General features: G+C 44.7%; 2 protein-coding genes across 3 annotated transcripts in view; one reads left to right on the forward strand and one right to left on the reverse strand.

The window, feature by feature from the left end:
* Positions 1-341, reverse strand: part of LOC126542204 (beta-glucuronidase) — a 31,157-nt gene extending 30,816 nt beyond the window's left edge. Inside the window, exon 1 of the mRNA XM_050189160.3 lies at positions 85-341. Within this exon, the coding sequence (XP_050045117.2) occupies positions 85-285 (201 nt within the window). The 5' untranslated portion in view covers positions 286-341. The remainder of the gene's footprint in view (positions 1-84) is intronic.
* Positions 342-2,580: 2,239 nt separating this feature from the next.
* LOC126542208 (transmembrane ascorbate-dependent reductase CYB561) overlaps positions 2,581-16,025 on the forward strand; it is a 52,188-nt gene continuing 38,743 nt past the window's right edge. Inside the window, exons 1-3 of one of the 2 annotated variants that reach the window (XM_050189166.3) lie at positions 2,581-2,752; positions 4,340-4,563; positions 10,602-10,810. In XM_050189166.3, the coding sequence (XP_050045123.2) occupies positions 4,344-4,563; positions 10,602-10,810 (429 nt within the window). In that variant the 5' untranslated portion in view covers positions 2,581-2,752; positions 4,340-4,343. Of the gene's footprint in view, positions 2,753-2,775; positions 3,164-4,339; positions 4,564-10,601; positions 10,811-16,025 lie in introns of those variants that run through there. The other variant, XM_050189165.3, reaches the window with a different exon arrangement.

Here is a 16,025-nt window from a genome sequence, read left to right on the forward strand (position 1 = left end):
CCGCTTTGATACTCTTAATGCGAACGCATTAAAAGCAAAAGGCAGTGCTGAAGCGCGCACAGTCTCGCACATGTATATACGAACCGATGAGAGTGGTTGTTGGAACCATTTCTTCACGAAGCCCTCCTCGGGATCAGAACCGCTGGAAGCGCGGAAGTTCCACACCCCGTCGAGGAGCTTCACCTCCCGTGTCTCCGATTCGCGCGGGTACAGCGCCGAGGCAGCGCTGCTTGCGGCTAGCGTCGCGACCAACGCCAGCGCACGTCGAATGGCGTCCAGGCGCATCGTGGTCCTCTCGTCCAGCGACAGCGCAGCCGACTCGACTCTCTGCGAGCAAGCGAACCAACAGCTGAAACTCGAGAGCTCGTATCCAGTCTCGGGAGCCCTAGCTTATCGTCAACGCTGTCTTTCTCTCTCTCTTTCCTATCTTTCGTTCCAGATGTTCGGATAACCCGTTTCATTGGCTTCGGGAAGGCTGGAAAATTGCCGGCGTCGGCTTTCTTCCTCCTTTGCTTATATATATTTAAACAAGCTCGTGCCTTCTCCTGCGTTTGGGATCTTGCAGACAGCAGGTCGTGTCTGTGAATAAAGTTTGTACAATGCGTGCAGAGGGACTCACAGTGGCCCCAAGGCCGGCAAAGAATGCCGATACGCTGTCTTGTCTACTGCGTGCTTTTCGAGCATTTATAATATAAGCCAGCGCACGTGCGTTTTCTCTGTTGTTGCAAAAGCTTGACAGCGGCTTGAAATATCGAGGGCAGTACATTTCAGGCAACTAAAGCGAAAAAAAGGAAAGAAAAAGGCAAGAACACCAAAGAAGACCTAAACAGGGAGATTTGCAATAAAATGCTAACTTGGGCCGGTTGATACATGTCCGAAAAAAATAAATATAAATGAGTAACAGATGCATGGAAATACCTAGAAAAACATGTCTTGACCGTTTCATCCTAACACTGTAACGAGTAGTACTAATTGACGGTCTGGTAAAATAATTAGGTAGGTACGTAAACAGAGAAAAAGGAAGGCAAGGAAAATTGCTGCTGACCGCAGTAACTGTCTAGCGCAGTTAACTGACAGCTGAATCGCGGTCAGCAGTGGAGGAAGGGGGAGGGGGTTGAAAGGAAAGAGAATGAGAATAAAGGATAACTATTTACATAACATCGCCTTGTGAAGACAAAACAACGCAGCCTCTCTCTTCCCCCTCTTCGCGGAGTTTGTGTATAAGGAAATGCAGGCACTCTCGGAACTGACACGGACATCTCGCATATTAAAGAGCGGCGCACTTACACTATATATAGTGTTCTTACATTGCATGAAAATTTCACTCCTGTATTGCAATCGGCTTAGGTTTGATTAAAACAAAGAAAACAAATAAAGGAATAAGAAAGAAAACGCCATCTTTGTAGGCGCTTTAATTCCAGCGCAGCGATGGTGTTGTGCCGCTCTAAAGAAACGTCATGTCGGTCTATAGCTATAGGGTATTCTTCCAAATTATATTTTTGTTAATTTCGCAGTGATGTATAGGTTATCGGGGAAAAATTAAGGATGAAATGTATTAATTTTTTTTCGTGCCAGAACCCCAGTGCCGGTACGTCATTGCGAAGTCACAGATGCCAACTGACATACTTTCCCATCCAGAAGGACGGATAATCAGGCAAGTCGGTATACGTTCGATCATACTTGCAATAGGGCGACGAAAGACAAGGACAAAGAAAAAGGAGGGCACACAGCACGGCACCGTGTGGTGTGCCTTCCTTTTTCTTTCTCCTTATCTTTAGTCGCGCGCTGTTGCAGCCATGAGAATACTATCTCGTATTTGGGCCGTTGTCGCGCAGTTAAAGTTCTCGAACTTTGCCTAGTTGAGGCAAGATTGTATGCTGCAAACTGTCTTGCAGCGTATTTTCCTTTTCGCGTACTATGCAGTCTGGAACATTTCGCGGACATACAAAGAAAGAATAAAAAGGCTACCACATATGTATTATTTATTCAATGATTGCGTATCGCACTTGTAAAATGTAATGTTTTAGTCTGTTGTGAAGTTAATCTTATGGTACAGACAAAGACGCTTAAAAACTTGCATCTTCCCAGAACTGAAAGACAACGTCCGCGAAAGTGGTGCATTGTGCTTTTCAAGGCCGTGCAGTGCTAGGCATGTTAACTAACGTGAGTGCTAAATGACTGAAGCATCGTTTCTAGACAGCGCAATGCCCTGCTCAACGAACAAAAGAAAAATGCAACCATTGAAGGCGCTCACAGGACGAGGTACTAACGACTATGCACTCGAACAGACTGATCAAACACAGTGAAAAACACGGAAACGCCGGATGGCATGGATTCCATCGAAAGTCGTAAGGCTGTGGCAGTATTTAGATCTTCCGCGCCACCCACATTTTCACGTACTCTGAAAAATCGCGTGAAAATGCACAAGATCAGATGTTGTTTGAAAGCACAGAGAAAGCCTAATTTTGAAAAGCACCTGCAAGCGCGCGCAAACGTCGATACCGTGTCTTGTGGCTCCGCCTGACCTTAGGAGAAGCAACCACGTCTTTCTGCGGCCAAGTTTGGCGGCGCAGATCCACTGGAGCAAAACCAAAACAAAAAAGCGAACTGTGATCCCGCCTGTCGCAGTGGAGAAGCTGCTCAATCAATTGTTCTCTGTGGTTTAGTTTTTCTTCTAAGAGCGTATCTACCTCTTTCGAGTACAGTTCGCGTTATCGTCGCCGCTGGGAGCAGCAGCCGCATCCTACGCCCGGTATGATGTCAAACAATCGCGAGCAGTCGGTGCGAGCGCGAGCAGCCCCGTTTTCGCCCTCTCTCGTTCTGCAGCGCGCTACAGGTTTCGAAGCATATGGTTGATTCCGCGGCGTTTCACGCTAGCTGTACCACCTGTTCCGTCCCACCGGTAGCTTGTACACACCTCACGCAATCGTTCATATCGATCTTGGAACGCTGGCGTGTGTTCAGCTGAGCGTTGTGTGGCCGAGAGCGTCAGACCAGGGTGTTGAATGTCAAAGGTTTCATCTTGCAGTTCGGCAGTGTGTTCCTTTCGGACGCGCGAAACCTCGTGACAGCTGACATCTCCGCCGATGTCCAATCGGAGAGTGATTTCAAACTCTTGCGGTGCTGGAGACTGTGAATATGTACTGCTTCAGGACGCAACAATGTGGGCACAATTTTGATCGCTAATATTTTGACGTTTCGTTGATATGTTTTAAATGGACGCGTGTCGCGTTTTGTGAAAACGTATTTCTAAAGTAGCGCTTTACTTTGATGTAGGATTAATTTGCATTATGTTTGGTGAGCGGTTGCTATTTGCGCGCCTTTTATTACACTACGTGGTGATCGAGGTGCACGCAGTGTAGTTTATGCTGTTCCGGGACGACCTGCAATATTTTAGATTCCTTAATTGTTACACGACTTCCGAGCCGCGAGCGACATGGCGCGCATCAGTGTATCTGTTTTAGAAAAAAAAACATCAAAAGCATCCGTCTGTGCCCTATGATTATAGTATACTGTGTTGAAGGACAAGAAATATATTGCCTATAATGCACTATTTAAAGCACATTGTGAACGTAGCTAAAACTTCTTAAAGCATATTCGAAACATAACTCAAATCTCTTGTTTTGAATATACAGCCACAATATTGCAGATTTTTTAACCTGCTGAACATGAGACTGCTGTGGGGTTGTTGTATAGCAATATTCCCTATCGTGGCACTTGATTGAAACAAGACTGTTTGCATAATGGTTGCGAGTTCTTATGTACATAAAAACTGGCAACCAGTATGCAAACAGTCTTGTCTGAATCAAGTGCCACGACAGGAAAAACTGCGTGCCAACCAGCGATCACCTTAAACAGCGTTTTGAGTGCAGATGATGTGGTTGAGTAGTTCCCTCCCCTCCTCATATCATGTGTATTTGAATAATGTATTACAGCCAATGCATCTAGCTTATTTGTTTTGCTAGCACCTACTTCTGAACAAGGGAGGATAGCTGCGCAGTTCACTGATTTACTTGGGTTGTAAATTTTCGCTGTATGTATAGAAGAGTCACTCAGGTGTCGCCATGCATGTTAAGACAGGTTTTAAGTTTCTAAAGTTTGCAGCATCTACAGGTCTTAGCATAGGGAAATATGTCACAGCTATACAACTTCTTGCTTTTATTATGCTTGTCCAATGAAATGGAAGATAAACTTAAATGTGGGGGCAAGCTAAGGCATGAGTGGCCATTCATTTCTTCTGCATATTGCACATGCATTGTCTTGCATTCACTGCATATACAAGGCAATCTACAATCTGTAAGGCAAGCTACATCATTGTTCATTTGGAATATATCTGCAGGAAGATGGAACCATATGATCGTGATCTGAATGTCGGTCAGGACCTACGAGGGTTCACTCTTGGCTATGGACTGACCCAGCTGCTTGGACTGGGCTGTGTCCTCATGGTGGTGGTTTGGACGAGCCACTACTTCGGCGGCTTCTCTGGCCCCAGCAATCCCAAGACTGAGTTCAACTACCACCCAGTCTTCATGGTTCTGGGCATGATTTTTCTTTATGGGAATGGTGAGTGCTCCGCTACATGTGGGCTAGTGCAGGAACAGTTGTATTGAAGATCATCACTTTGTAGTATGCCCTACTTTTCTTTCTGGCTTTAGGAATTTCATATTAGGTTGTAATACAGAGTTTAGCTTGTCTGCAAGCTTTGTATTGTTTATGCATTACCAGGATACTGGAGCCGTGGATGGCAGTGTCAAAACTGGTAGTGACATCTTGTGATGCTTTGGCCAAGTACAATGCACTTCAATAACTTTGATGTTGCGTGAGTATTCTCTTTGAAGGAAAATCATAAAAAGGACTGCACATCAATGACTATGTCACTACCAGCGTCTACACCAGCAGTTAAGTAGAATATGGTAGGTCACTGCAGTATTAACTTTGTGTCCTGTCTGGTTTAACTCTGCGTCACGAGATGTCGCTACCAGCGCATCAAGCAGAGGCACGAATGCATGCTATTGTGGGGCGGATGTACCGGAAGAAGCTGGTGGAATGGTGACATTCGGGCAGCGTTGCAGGCACGACAGGCCGCCAATTGTGATCACTGTTGTGCAGTTAAAGCTGTTTATGCCGACATTTTTAAGGCAACTTGGAAAGAACATGTTCGCCAGAAACACCACATTCAGGCCACCACTCACCACAAGATGTCTGAGGCTGACCATAAAAAGCTCCTCAACATCAATAACAATGGGAGAAAGGTGGGAGCAAAATTCTGGGTATACATTGCTCCCTAGACAGCCAACTGGCAGAATTTATGATCCGTGACAAAGAGACAGGGGAGAGGATGCCAAATCTCTAACAGGCTTCATAGTGCAAAAAAGGGTAAGGCGTGCAGACACGGACACAAGAGAAGAGAAGTGGACAACACGAATGCCGGCGGAAGATACATATAGCAATTAAGGAAGCTGCAGAAGCAGGATTGTGCAGATGAGTAGGAGAACAAGGAAAAGAGCTTCAAGTACTAGAAATGAAGCTTAGAACGACAGAAAGCTGAGCTAGTTGGTAAGGATTCATAATGCAAAAAAGGGTAACGCGTACAGACACTGACACAAGAGAAGAGAAGTGGACAACACGAACGCCGTTAGAGTAGAATATGGTAGGTCACTGCAGTATTAACTTCGTGTCCTGTCTGGTTTAACTCCGCGTCACGAGATGTCGCTACCAGCACATCAAGTGGAGGCACAAACGCCTGATGCACTGCGGCTTGCGTCGTTCGTGTTGTCTACTTCTCTTCTCTTGTGTCCGTGTCTGCACGCCTTACCCTTTTTTGCATTATGAATCCTTACCAACTAGCTCAGCTTTCTGTCATTCTAAACTCTAACAGGCATTACTGACCACCCAGTTAGCTTACGGAATGCTACTAATATCAAGTGAAGATATTGGCCTGTCTACACGTATGGACGTAGAAGGAACTATAATGAATTATCAGGACTGGCAAATATCCCAAATGGCTGTTGAGAGGGTGATTGGTTGCATTAATGCACGCACGGCCGGTGCTCTGGATGGCATACCGGCGAGGGTCGTCAAGCACTTGGGGCCAGATTCAAGACAGCAGATGGGTAACATTTGAAGTGGAATTCTTGCTGGCGTTTACCTGCCACTAGAATGGCTCCAGAGCAAGGTCACCCTCATGTGCAAGAAAGGCGGAGACCCTGGATCGCTCTGAGATTATAGGCCGGCCGTAGTTACGTGTGTATCGTTCAGGGTTTTTGCCCAGGTCCTGAAGGCATGGATGGGAGCATGGGCAAACACCACCTCATGGAGCTACAAAACGGATTCTGCGTGGACCAACGGCTGGAAGATAACCTGTTTGTCCTGTGCCAGTGCAAAGAGATTGCAAGAAAGGAGTCAAGCCCTTTGCTATGCTGCTTCCTAGACATGGCGGAGGCCTATGATAAAATCCCACATCGAGAGCTACAGTACCTGCAAGATATTAATATGCCACATGCATGGACAACCGTTCTTTGCCGCCTATACAGGTGCAACAGGGTCGTTATGACTGTGTGCAGCGTCACATCACATGAGGTAGACGTGAAAAGAGAGTTATAGCAAGGATGCCCATTGTCCCCTCTGCTATATATGCTCTATGCAACACAGGTGGAGCGCGAGCTGCTGTAGTCGGGCCTGGGCTCTACCCTCGAATTCATCAGCGTAGGCTGTAGGCAAGTGTATTTGCCTTGTTTAGTTTTTGCAGATGACATTGCACTGCCGGCCGACAATGTTACACAAATGCAGACACATATTGACACCTGCGTGAACAAGATGGCATTACTTGGACTTGTATTCAACGCCAAAAAGTCTGCAGTGCTGTGCTCCTCAGGCTCCACTGAAGACATGGGAGCACTGATGCTTCCAGTAGGCCAGGTCATACAGCAGGTGACAGAATGTAGGTACTTGGGCATAGGCGTAGCCAGGAGGTGGTGTTTGGCAGCTCGAAACCCCCCGAAATTTTATGACCCCCTTCCCTTTCCCTCCTTTCCCACGGCACAGAAAGTTTCAGGAGGTGGGCTCAGAAAGAGCAACATGAATGAAAGGGAAAGCTTGGAAGTGAAAGCAAGTTGAAGGCCAGTGGCAGTCCAAAAAGAGGGGGGGGGGATGTTATGTGGGTGACCCCTCTCCCATGCACATGCACAAAACATCTTTGCCATCGCTTCAAGAACTAATACGCGAAAGGTGCATTCGCGTCAGCTAGTTTCCGATTGAGGAAAAAGCGACTAATACATTTGTGCTTATTGGAAGAAAGAAAGAAAGAAAGAAAGTAAGAATTTGCTGACTCCACTGGCAATGGCTGACACCTGAACATTGGCCAGAAAGGTGTATGGTGCAGTGAAGAGGGTACAAAATTGTAGAAAGCACATAGTGGGAGAAAGAAAGTTCAGAGGCCCTATTTACAATAACTACAGTATATACAAAAGTGAATATTAGGGAAGTTTGCTCTGCCATATTGACTATCATGCAGAAGACATGCGGCTAGTGGACATGAATAGGGCGTGCAGACAATTAAGACGAGTCCAGTTCAAAAGGTGAAAGCAGGTGGGCTATTGCATCTAGTAATATTCCATTAATCTTTTGGGGCCTTAGCTTTATTCGCCGCCTGTGTCGAGCCTTTTTCAAAGTGAACACACAAGTTAATCTGTGGCACTGCTCCCCTCAGGTGCGTGTGCCTATGACAGGCACATAGCAATTATGGGAGCAGAGAGAGAGAAAAGCTTTATTGAAGGGAAAATTGACAAGCATGCAAAAAGCTGTCTGAAGCAACTGCACATTTTTATTTGTTGAAAGTATGATGACTTTGTCATTCACTGGAGAATGACCAGCCTTTATTTTGTGCCTGTCACCCATTGGTTGCACACGACAAGTGCACCACTGATGAGATCATACGAAAATAGAGATGCGCAGCATGGCCTTGCTACTTGCAAGCATATCTGAGACGTGAACAAAGAGGTGGCGTAAAATATTTTTGTCAGCTGTAGAGGCCCCCCACCTCTTCTTGCGAGCTTGCGAAAAATGGGTGCAAGGAGCACGCCGTTTTCAGGTAGAAAAGTAGAAGAAAGGTGTTGGCTAGCGCCTGCTCGGGCCCCACTAAAAGCGCGCTTCTACCTCATTCTGGAGGCGGCACGAAGAGGTAGCCGCCGTAGCCATGATTTATTTAGGCCGGCCAGCCATAATGCAGTGGGATCTCGGGAGTGGCCGACACCACGACCGCTCAGGTTGAGTGTGCTGGCACACTCTATTCTCACGCTACCTGCACTTGAGCCCACCTTCTTCTTAGCCCGCTTTGAAGATGATAGTCGTGCCACTACATGTTAACTAGAATTGTTGAGGGGGGATCAGTGCTAAACATTACACAAACAAAAGGTGGGACAAATGCATGCTTAAAACTTGGGGGCACTGTTGCTCCCCACCAGGCCCTTATGTCATCAGTTTCTCATTTCTAGGACTTGACTGAATGGTCGACCATGTTGTGTGGAAGAAAAGCATTCCAAAAATATTGTGACTTGCTTGTCTAAGAAATACACAAGTCCCCGATCCTCCCTTTCTTCTTTTCTTTTTCTTGTCTCAAACTTTCATTATGTAAGTAAACTTGAGGAGAGTTTGCTGCTGGGATAGCTTATACATGTTGTTAATAAAGAAGACAGTGCAAAAAAACAGGACAGGACAGAAAGACCTACAGAATGCCAATTTGCACACGGCAAAATGTATGAGCGACAGTGGTACAGGGCCGAGAATCTAGGAAACAGCTACGACGAACAGGTGGGAGGGCACATAGATGAATGGCCGCAATGTCCACGCAGTGGCACTGCCTTGAAAAGGTAAACAGAAATATAGGAATGTTAGGGGCCACCACACCATTGAAGAACCCAGTGAATGTTGAAGAGGGTGACACTGACTGGCGAAAATAAATGCTTGAGGAAGGTATCGAGTAGGGGGAATGAATATGGAAAGAAGGGGGGGGGGGCGATGAGCATAAAAGGCATAAAAAATGAAGGTCGTAGGGAGAGCATCTCGTCACTGCCAGATCTATCAACACCAGACGGCCGTGGCCACTTGCCCAGCTGAGGTTCATCTACCCTGTCATAACACATGCTGCTTGCTGCTGATAGCCCATCTTAACAAAACCTCTCTGCAGTCTTCAGAATTAACAAAACCTCTCTGCAGTCTTCAGGATAGCCGGGTGTCGGGAGGCATGACACTTTCAAATCTCACAGAGCTGCTAGCCCTTATATTTTACTACAAACTATGGATGCCATAATTTTGACAGAGGCTTCTAACAAAGAAGGCAGCTCTGCTTCGGACTGTCTGCCTCATTGATTCCAGAGTGTGATTAAATAATACTATGTGTTGCACGATGAGGTCTACAATACCAAGATAGCAAATTCCCTCCGAACATCTCTTCAAACAAGTCAGACAGCAGGTCACCGAAAGTGAGTGAAACTTGCATCATATGATACTACCAAAGTCTTTACTCCAAGGTTCGTTCCTGCATTTTAAATGTAGAAGACTATAGCATGGGCACAGCACAGGAAGTGTGACTGAGCAATAGGAGACTTGAAAAATAGTTCCTACCTTCTTCCATATGTAGCCATAGCCGAACCACTCACTAGAAAAGCTGGTTGGAAAACAACCTGGGCTGCAACAAGTCTATTTTTGCTCTTTGGCTTTCTTTCCAGATCTTTTCTTTCTCCTTACTTTTTCTGTGTTAAGTAATGATTAAAGGAAACGCACATTCGTTTTTTCTTTCACGAAAAAATTGACGGTGGACTTTATTGGCCATTTGCAAAAATCCGAGTTTGCTGTCTTGCTCTGCTGTTTAGCGTTTTATTTATTTTATTTATTTCATGCATACTGCCAATCCCAATGGGGATTTTAACTTTTCTCCGCATACTCTATTCCTCCCTCTATGTGCGGTCTCTCAAGGGGAGGAGCGTGAGCTCAAAGGCTTTAGTATTTCTATAAAAGTATGTTTTCCTCATGTTCCCAACCCCACACGTAGCTATCGAAGCTGTTCAATGGTAAGAATACATACATTGTTCTGATAATCTGTGAATGAGAATATCGTGGTTGAAAAATGCATCTCTTGTGCATGCACAGGATAAATCTGCAAAGGGAAATCTACACCATTTCATCCACTTGCAGCTGCAAAGGGATATTTGCCCGGAGTCGATATATGGCAACAGCGTTGGCAGTGGCTGGTTGTTCACCTAAGCGTTCACATTACTCGGGTGTAACCATCGTGTGATTTTTGTTTGTTTGCTTGTTGTTGAAGACAGTATTTTTTTTTTTTTCAAGCTGTCAAACATAACGTTGCTTGTGCTGCTTGATAATGTGTTGTCTGGGCCTTTAGAAGTTCATATATATCTTTGAATTTTTTTTCACAATCACTGTTTCACCCCAGTTCACTGAACAACATTCTGTCCAGGCCTCAAAGCTGTTTGCAGATGTCATCATTCCCCTTTCGTTCTTATCCAGTATAAACATTATGATTACAACTTCCATTGCTCAAGAAAGTTGGAAGAGTGCATCCATGTTTTTTGACATGTGTGCAGGCATCCTGGTATACCGTGCACTGAGGAGTGAGCGCAAGTCACGCCTCAAGCTGCTGCATGGTGCCCTGCATGCCCTGGCTTTCCTGTCTTCAGTGGTGGCTCTGAAGACTGTCTTTGACTCACACAACCTGGCCAGTCCACCCATTCCCAACCTCTATTCACTGCACAGCTGGATGGGGCTACTCACTGTGATCCTCTTTTCTGCACAGGTAATGCACAAGTTGTTCTTTCCTCATTCTGCAGCTGCTGCCTGTTTTGCATAATTCCAAGTCAAACCTTGTTACAGGGCAGTCTACTTATAACGATACCACACATTGCAGCGCCTGTTGCAGCGCCCGTGAACTGTATATCATTTGTGTAAATCACCTTGTTATTCGTGTATTAATTATAGTTGTATTGTAATCAAGTTAAATTTTTTTTCTTAATCGTCTACCTTACGACAAAACAATTGGTGTGAAAAACGTGTTACACACTTGTTTCATCTTGTTCTGTGTATATCATCTTTGTTTTTTGCTCACCCTGCTTGAACTTCTTGTTCGCAGTATTGTATAAATAAAATAAATAAATAAATAACAATATATTGGTTATAACGATGAGCCGACTTCAGAGTACCAACTTAGGCATTAGGGATATGAGGAAAAACATATAGGACGATATGTTATTCACCACATATCAGTTATAATAATAGAAATTCTGTCTTTTCGATGGTATTTTTCATGTATAGTAATCGTGAAATTTGCTTTGCTAAGTTCCCGTTAACTGAGATAGGGCGAAAAGCTTGCCTACGCGAATTCGTATCTGCCGCCATTACCGAGCAGCATGTCCTGCCAGCGCGCCGATTGTGAAAGCTACGGAGAGCATTGCAAGTTGGCGCAGTGTGCCACAAGATGGCACCAGGTGCTTCGCATCCGCATCACCAGCGACCGTCCTGAGAAGAGACAGGGAAAGAAAAAAAAAAAGCCAAGGTGCGAATCGTGTCTGCGCTCCCTTTCTCGTGTCTCCTTTTCTTCCTCAGTGAGCGCAGAAATAAGCCGCGGAAGCAACGGTAGGTGCGCCGACAAAGCGCAAAGCTGTGTCGCTTGAGATGAAGCTGCAAATTTTGCAAGACTCTAAGTACGAGCTTGCACACTTGATTATATTGACAATTCTGAAAACCACGAGCGCCACAATCATGAAGGCTAGAACCAGTGACCATGACAATCAATGGAAAAGGTGGGCTTTGTGCCCTAGGGTGAAACCCCCATGTGTGAAACCAAGATGGTGGCAGCCGCTGGCATTACTGAACTCTGGGAACACGTTACTACTGGCGATAAAATAGGGGGCGCTTTGATGGAGGAGTTTGAGTGCAGATATTGCTGCCTCGTTCTGCAAAGTATCTCCAACGGTATGGTCATTGTCACGACAAATGGCACCATTGTGTGACGGAGGCGATGACAGCAGCCGCAGTGACGACGAGATTGACAAGGACCTGTCTTTGACAATGACCCAAGTGACACAAAGGGCACTGTCGCAAAGTGCACTGTCGTCGATAGAGTCACTCATTGATTTTGTGCACGCTAAATTATAGCCGCCAGTGTTTGCGCAGCCGCTGGACGCGATGCACACCGCGGTTGTGAACGTGAAACTTCCGCGAGAGCAAATGCAGATTTCTGACTATTTGAGTGTGCCTAACGCTTGACACGCTGTTTAGAGCCATAAATAAATGTTTCATTTTTCACAGCCTACTTTCTACATCAGTATTTTATAGTAAGTGGCAAATTTGGTTTCAGAGCTACGAAGGTGTGTTCAGCAGCTTTTTCTTCTCTTTTTCGATGGCAGTCCAGATATAGCAATGATCGATTATAACGATTGCATTTTTCGCTTTTCTTGATATTGTTATAAGTGAACTGCACTGTATTATAAAGTCACATCCATAACAAAAATATGTTCATTATATCTGATTTTTCCTTGTCATGAAAAATTCAGGAAATTTACACAGAATAAAAATGGGTTGGAGTGCATTTGGCAGGCATTACCAAGCCATGACATGTAGCTTACTCGCATCCTTGAAAAGGAAAGTGTACAATTATTGCATTCTACTGTTTCTAACATATTGGGCAGAAACTTGTAGGTTAACGAAGACAATTGAAAGCAAGTTAAAGCCCGTACATTGAGCGATGGATTGAAGAATGTTAGGCATAACATGTAGAGACAGGAAGAGAGTAGTGTGGATCAGTTAGCTAAGGGGGGTAGCCAGTATTCTAGTTGACATTAAGAGAAAGAAATGGAGCTGGGCAGGCCATGTAATGCGTGGCCATGTAATGCACTGCGCCCACAACCACTGGGCACAACCACTGGTCTAGTTGAGTCATGGATGGGTGCCAAGACAAGGGAAGTGTAGTTCAGGATGGCAGAGAATTGGGTAATGTGATTAAGTTAGGAAATATCCAGGCATAAAGTGGGGTCAGCTTACACAAGACAGGGGTAATTGGAGATCACAGTAAGAGGTTTTTGTCCTGCAGTGCACGTGCATTGGCTAGTATTGATAATGATGATGATATCCAATATGCTTTATAAGCATATAAGCATATTATATTCATTACACTCTGGTATCGGTGAAATGCATTTTAGACTTACTTCATTATGACCCATAATTATTTATACCCATTTTTCTCATATCAAAGTTTTACCGTATAATATGATAAACATAGGAAGGAACACAAGCTTCTGTTATATTTCCAGGACCATGGCTTTGCCAATAACTATACAATATGAATAAATTAATTGAATTCTTACTATCCCATCACTTTTGCACTAGTGTAAGAACACAAGGAGAGGGACTTGAACATGAAGAAACAGGAATGAACGAATGAAGTACTGACAACTGTCATTTATTGAAAAACTCAAGCCAGCATGAAGGGTGAAAGGGAGAAAAATGCATTTGGAATCGTGATCGTAGACTTTCATTTCATTTATTTCATTTCACTTAATGATTTTCTGAAAGTGCCCAAGAACAGCCTTATGACTTAATATTGGTGCACTTGTGTTACACACTAAAACCTAAAAACAAGACAGAATATCTCAAACAACAGGGGCACAAAATGCAAAAAAAAATTGAATTAATCAAAGACAGAAGTCAGATACTTATGAGCAAATAGTAGAGCTGAATATATCAAGATCATGATGCAAGGTATATTGTTGTGTTAGAAGACGTGTTGTAGTGTTGGAGGTGCAAGATGAATTCACATAAAAAATGCTAGGATTACGCAAGTTAGTGAGAGGCACTCAGAACATTGCAGCTGACAGTAACCACAGACAGGAGAGGTGGTTGTGAATTAATTTATACAAGAATAAGTAATAACGGTATTTCCACCTTATTTCTAAGGGTCTAATATTAAACATGCACACTAAACGGTCATAGGCATAAAATACACGGCATCCAAGAAATTTATTGTACAGGATATGAATGAAACAGTGCTGAACACATTCAATTTTTGCAACATTGGTCAAATTAATACAGTTCCATACAACAGAACTAAACTTTAACTTCGGGCGGACAAAAGAAGAATACAAGAGAATAAATCAGTTGGCATTCGTAAACTCTTTAGTCATTCTTGATATGAGGCCTAGCTTCCTGTAGGATGCATTAACGATGCTTGAAACATGGCCTTTGAAACTTAACCGCAAGTCAACCAATATTCCTAACTCGTGCGTACAGCTCATTCTTTTCAAAGGAATGCAATCAAGTGAGTATTCATATAGTAAAGTGTATATTTTGCGATTAAAGGAAACAACAAGTGTCTTAGTTGGATTACGAAGCACACCACTCCACAAGAGAATTCACATCTTCCTGTAATATTTCACAATCCTGCTCTGATTCTGTTTCACGGTAAAGTTTTGAGTAAAGCGAAATCAGCTTCTCACAAAGTCCAGCTTGCCGTGCTGGTTTCCAAGGAAGCACGATGTCACCAGGGTTAAAGTGCGCATTGCGGCGACAAGTGTCATGTATGCGTCGTTGCTTTTCTTGGTAAGTGGTCAGACACAGGCGTGCAATCTCACATGCCTCGGTAGTTCTAGATATGGCATCTCGGGCATATTCTGACATAGCATCGAGAAAGGCTTGGAGGATTGTGTCAAATGGTAGCATAGGGTCTCGTCCCTACAAGAGAAAAAATGGAGAGAAACCAGGAGAATTATGGTGGGACGTATTGTAGGTGAATGTAATTAACGCAGAGCGGTATCTCAGTCACGATGGTCAGTGGAGACTACATAGTGAGCATTTCTGTGATACTTCTGTTGAGCCGCTCTGCAAGGCCGTTGGTCTGAGGGTGATGTGCCGTTGTAAACTGGTGCTTTGTAGCGCAGGTGTGCAAGATGTCCTGGACAACCTGTGAGAGAAAGTAGTGGCCCCGGTCGGTAAGGAGTTGTTGGGTAGCGCTGTGGTGAAGTATCACTGGTTAAAGTGGGCATTGCGGCGACAAGCGTCATGTATGCGTCGTTGCTTTTCTTGGTAAGTGGTCAGACACAAGCGTGCAATCTCACATGCCTTGGTAGTTCTAGATATGGCATCTCGGGCATATTCTGACATTGTATCGAGAAAGGCTTGGAGGATTGTGTCAAATGGTGGCATAGGGTCTCGTCCCTACAAGCGAAAAAACAGAGAGAAACCAGGAGAATTATGGTGGGACGTATTGTAGGTGAATGTAATTAACGCAGAGCGGTATCTCAGTCACGATGGTCAGTGGAGACTACATAGTGAGCATTTCTGTGATACTTCTGTTGAGTCGCTCTGCAAGGCCGTTGGTCTGAGGGTGATGTGCCGTTGTAAACTGGTGCTTTGTAGCGTAGGTGTGCAAGATGTCCTGGACAACCTGTGAGAGAAAGTAGTGCCCCGGTCGGTAAGGAGTTGTTGGGTAGCGCTGTGGTGAAGTATCACTGCGTCGACAAGGAAGTTAGTGACGTCAGTTGCACAACTGGTAGGGAGTGCCTGCGTGATCGCGTACCGGATGGTGTAATCCATAGCAACTGCTATCCACTTGTTTTCACTAAGCAATAGAGGAAAAGGGCCGAGAAGATCAATACCAACTCGAAAGAACGGCGCAGATGGTATTTCAATGGGCTGAAGATGGCCAGCTGGTAGGGCTGCTGGTTTTTTGCGGTGCTGACAAGATTTACAGGAGGTGACGTAACGGCAAGTGGAACGCTAAATACCGGGCCAAAAGAAATGATGCTGAACACGGTCATATGTCTTTGAGACTTCCCAGATGACCAGTGGTTGGGACATCATGCAACTGTGCGAGCACAGTCTCACGCATATGCTTGGGAACAACCAGTAGCAGTTCAGGGCCTTCAGGATGCATGTTGTAACGGTACAATATGCCATCTTGCAGCATAAACATACGTGAAGAGGGGTAGTTGGCAGGTCCGTGAGTCTGAGAATGATGT

Source organism: Dermacentor andersoni, chromosome 2 (genome assembly GCF_023375885.2).
Source record: "Dermacentor andersoni chromosome 2, qqDerAnde1_hic_scaffold, whole genome shotgun sequence".
Classification (NCBI taxonomy): Eukaryota; Metazoa; Arthropoda; class Arachnida; order Ixodida; family Ixodidae; genus Dermacentor; species Dermacentor andersoni.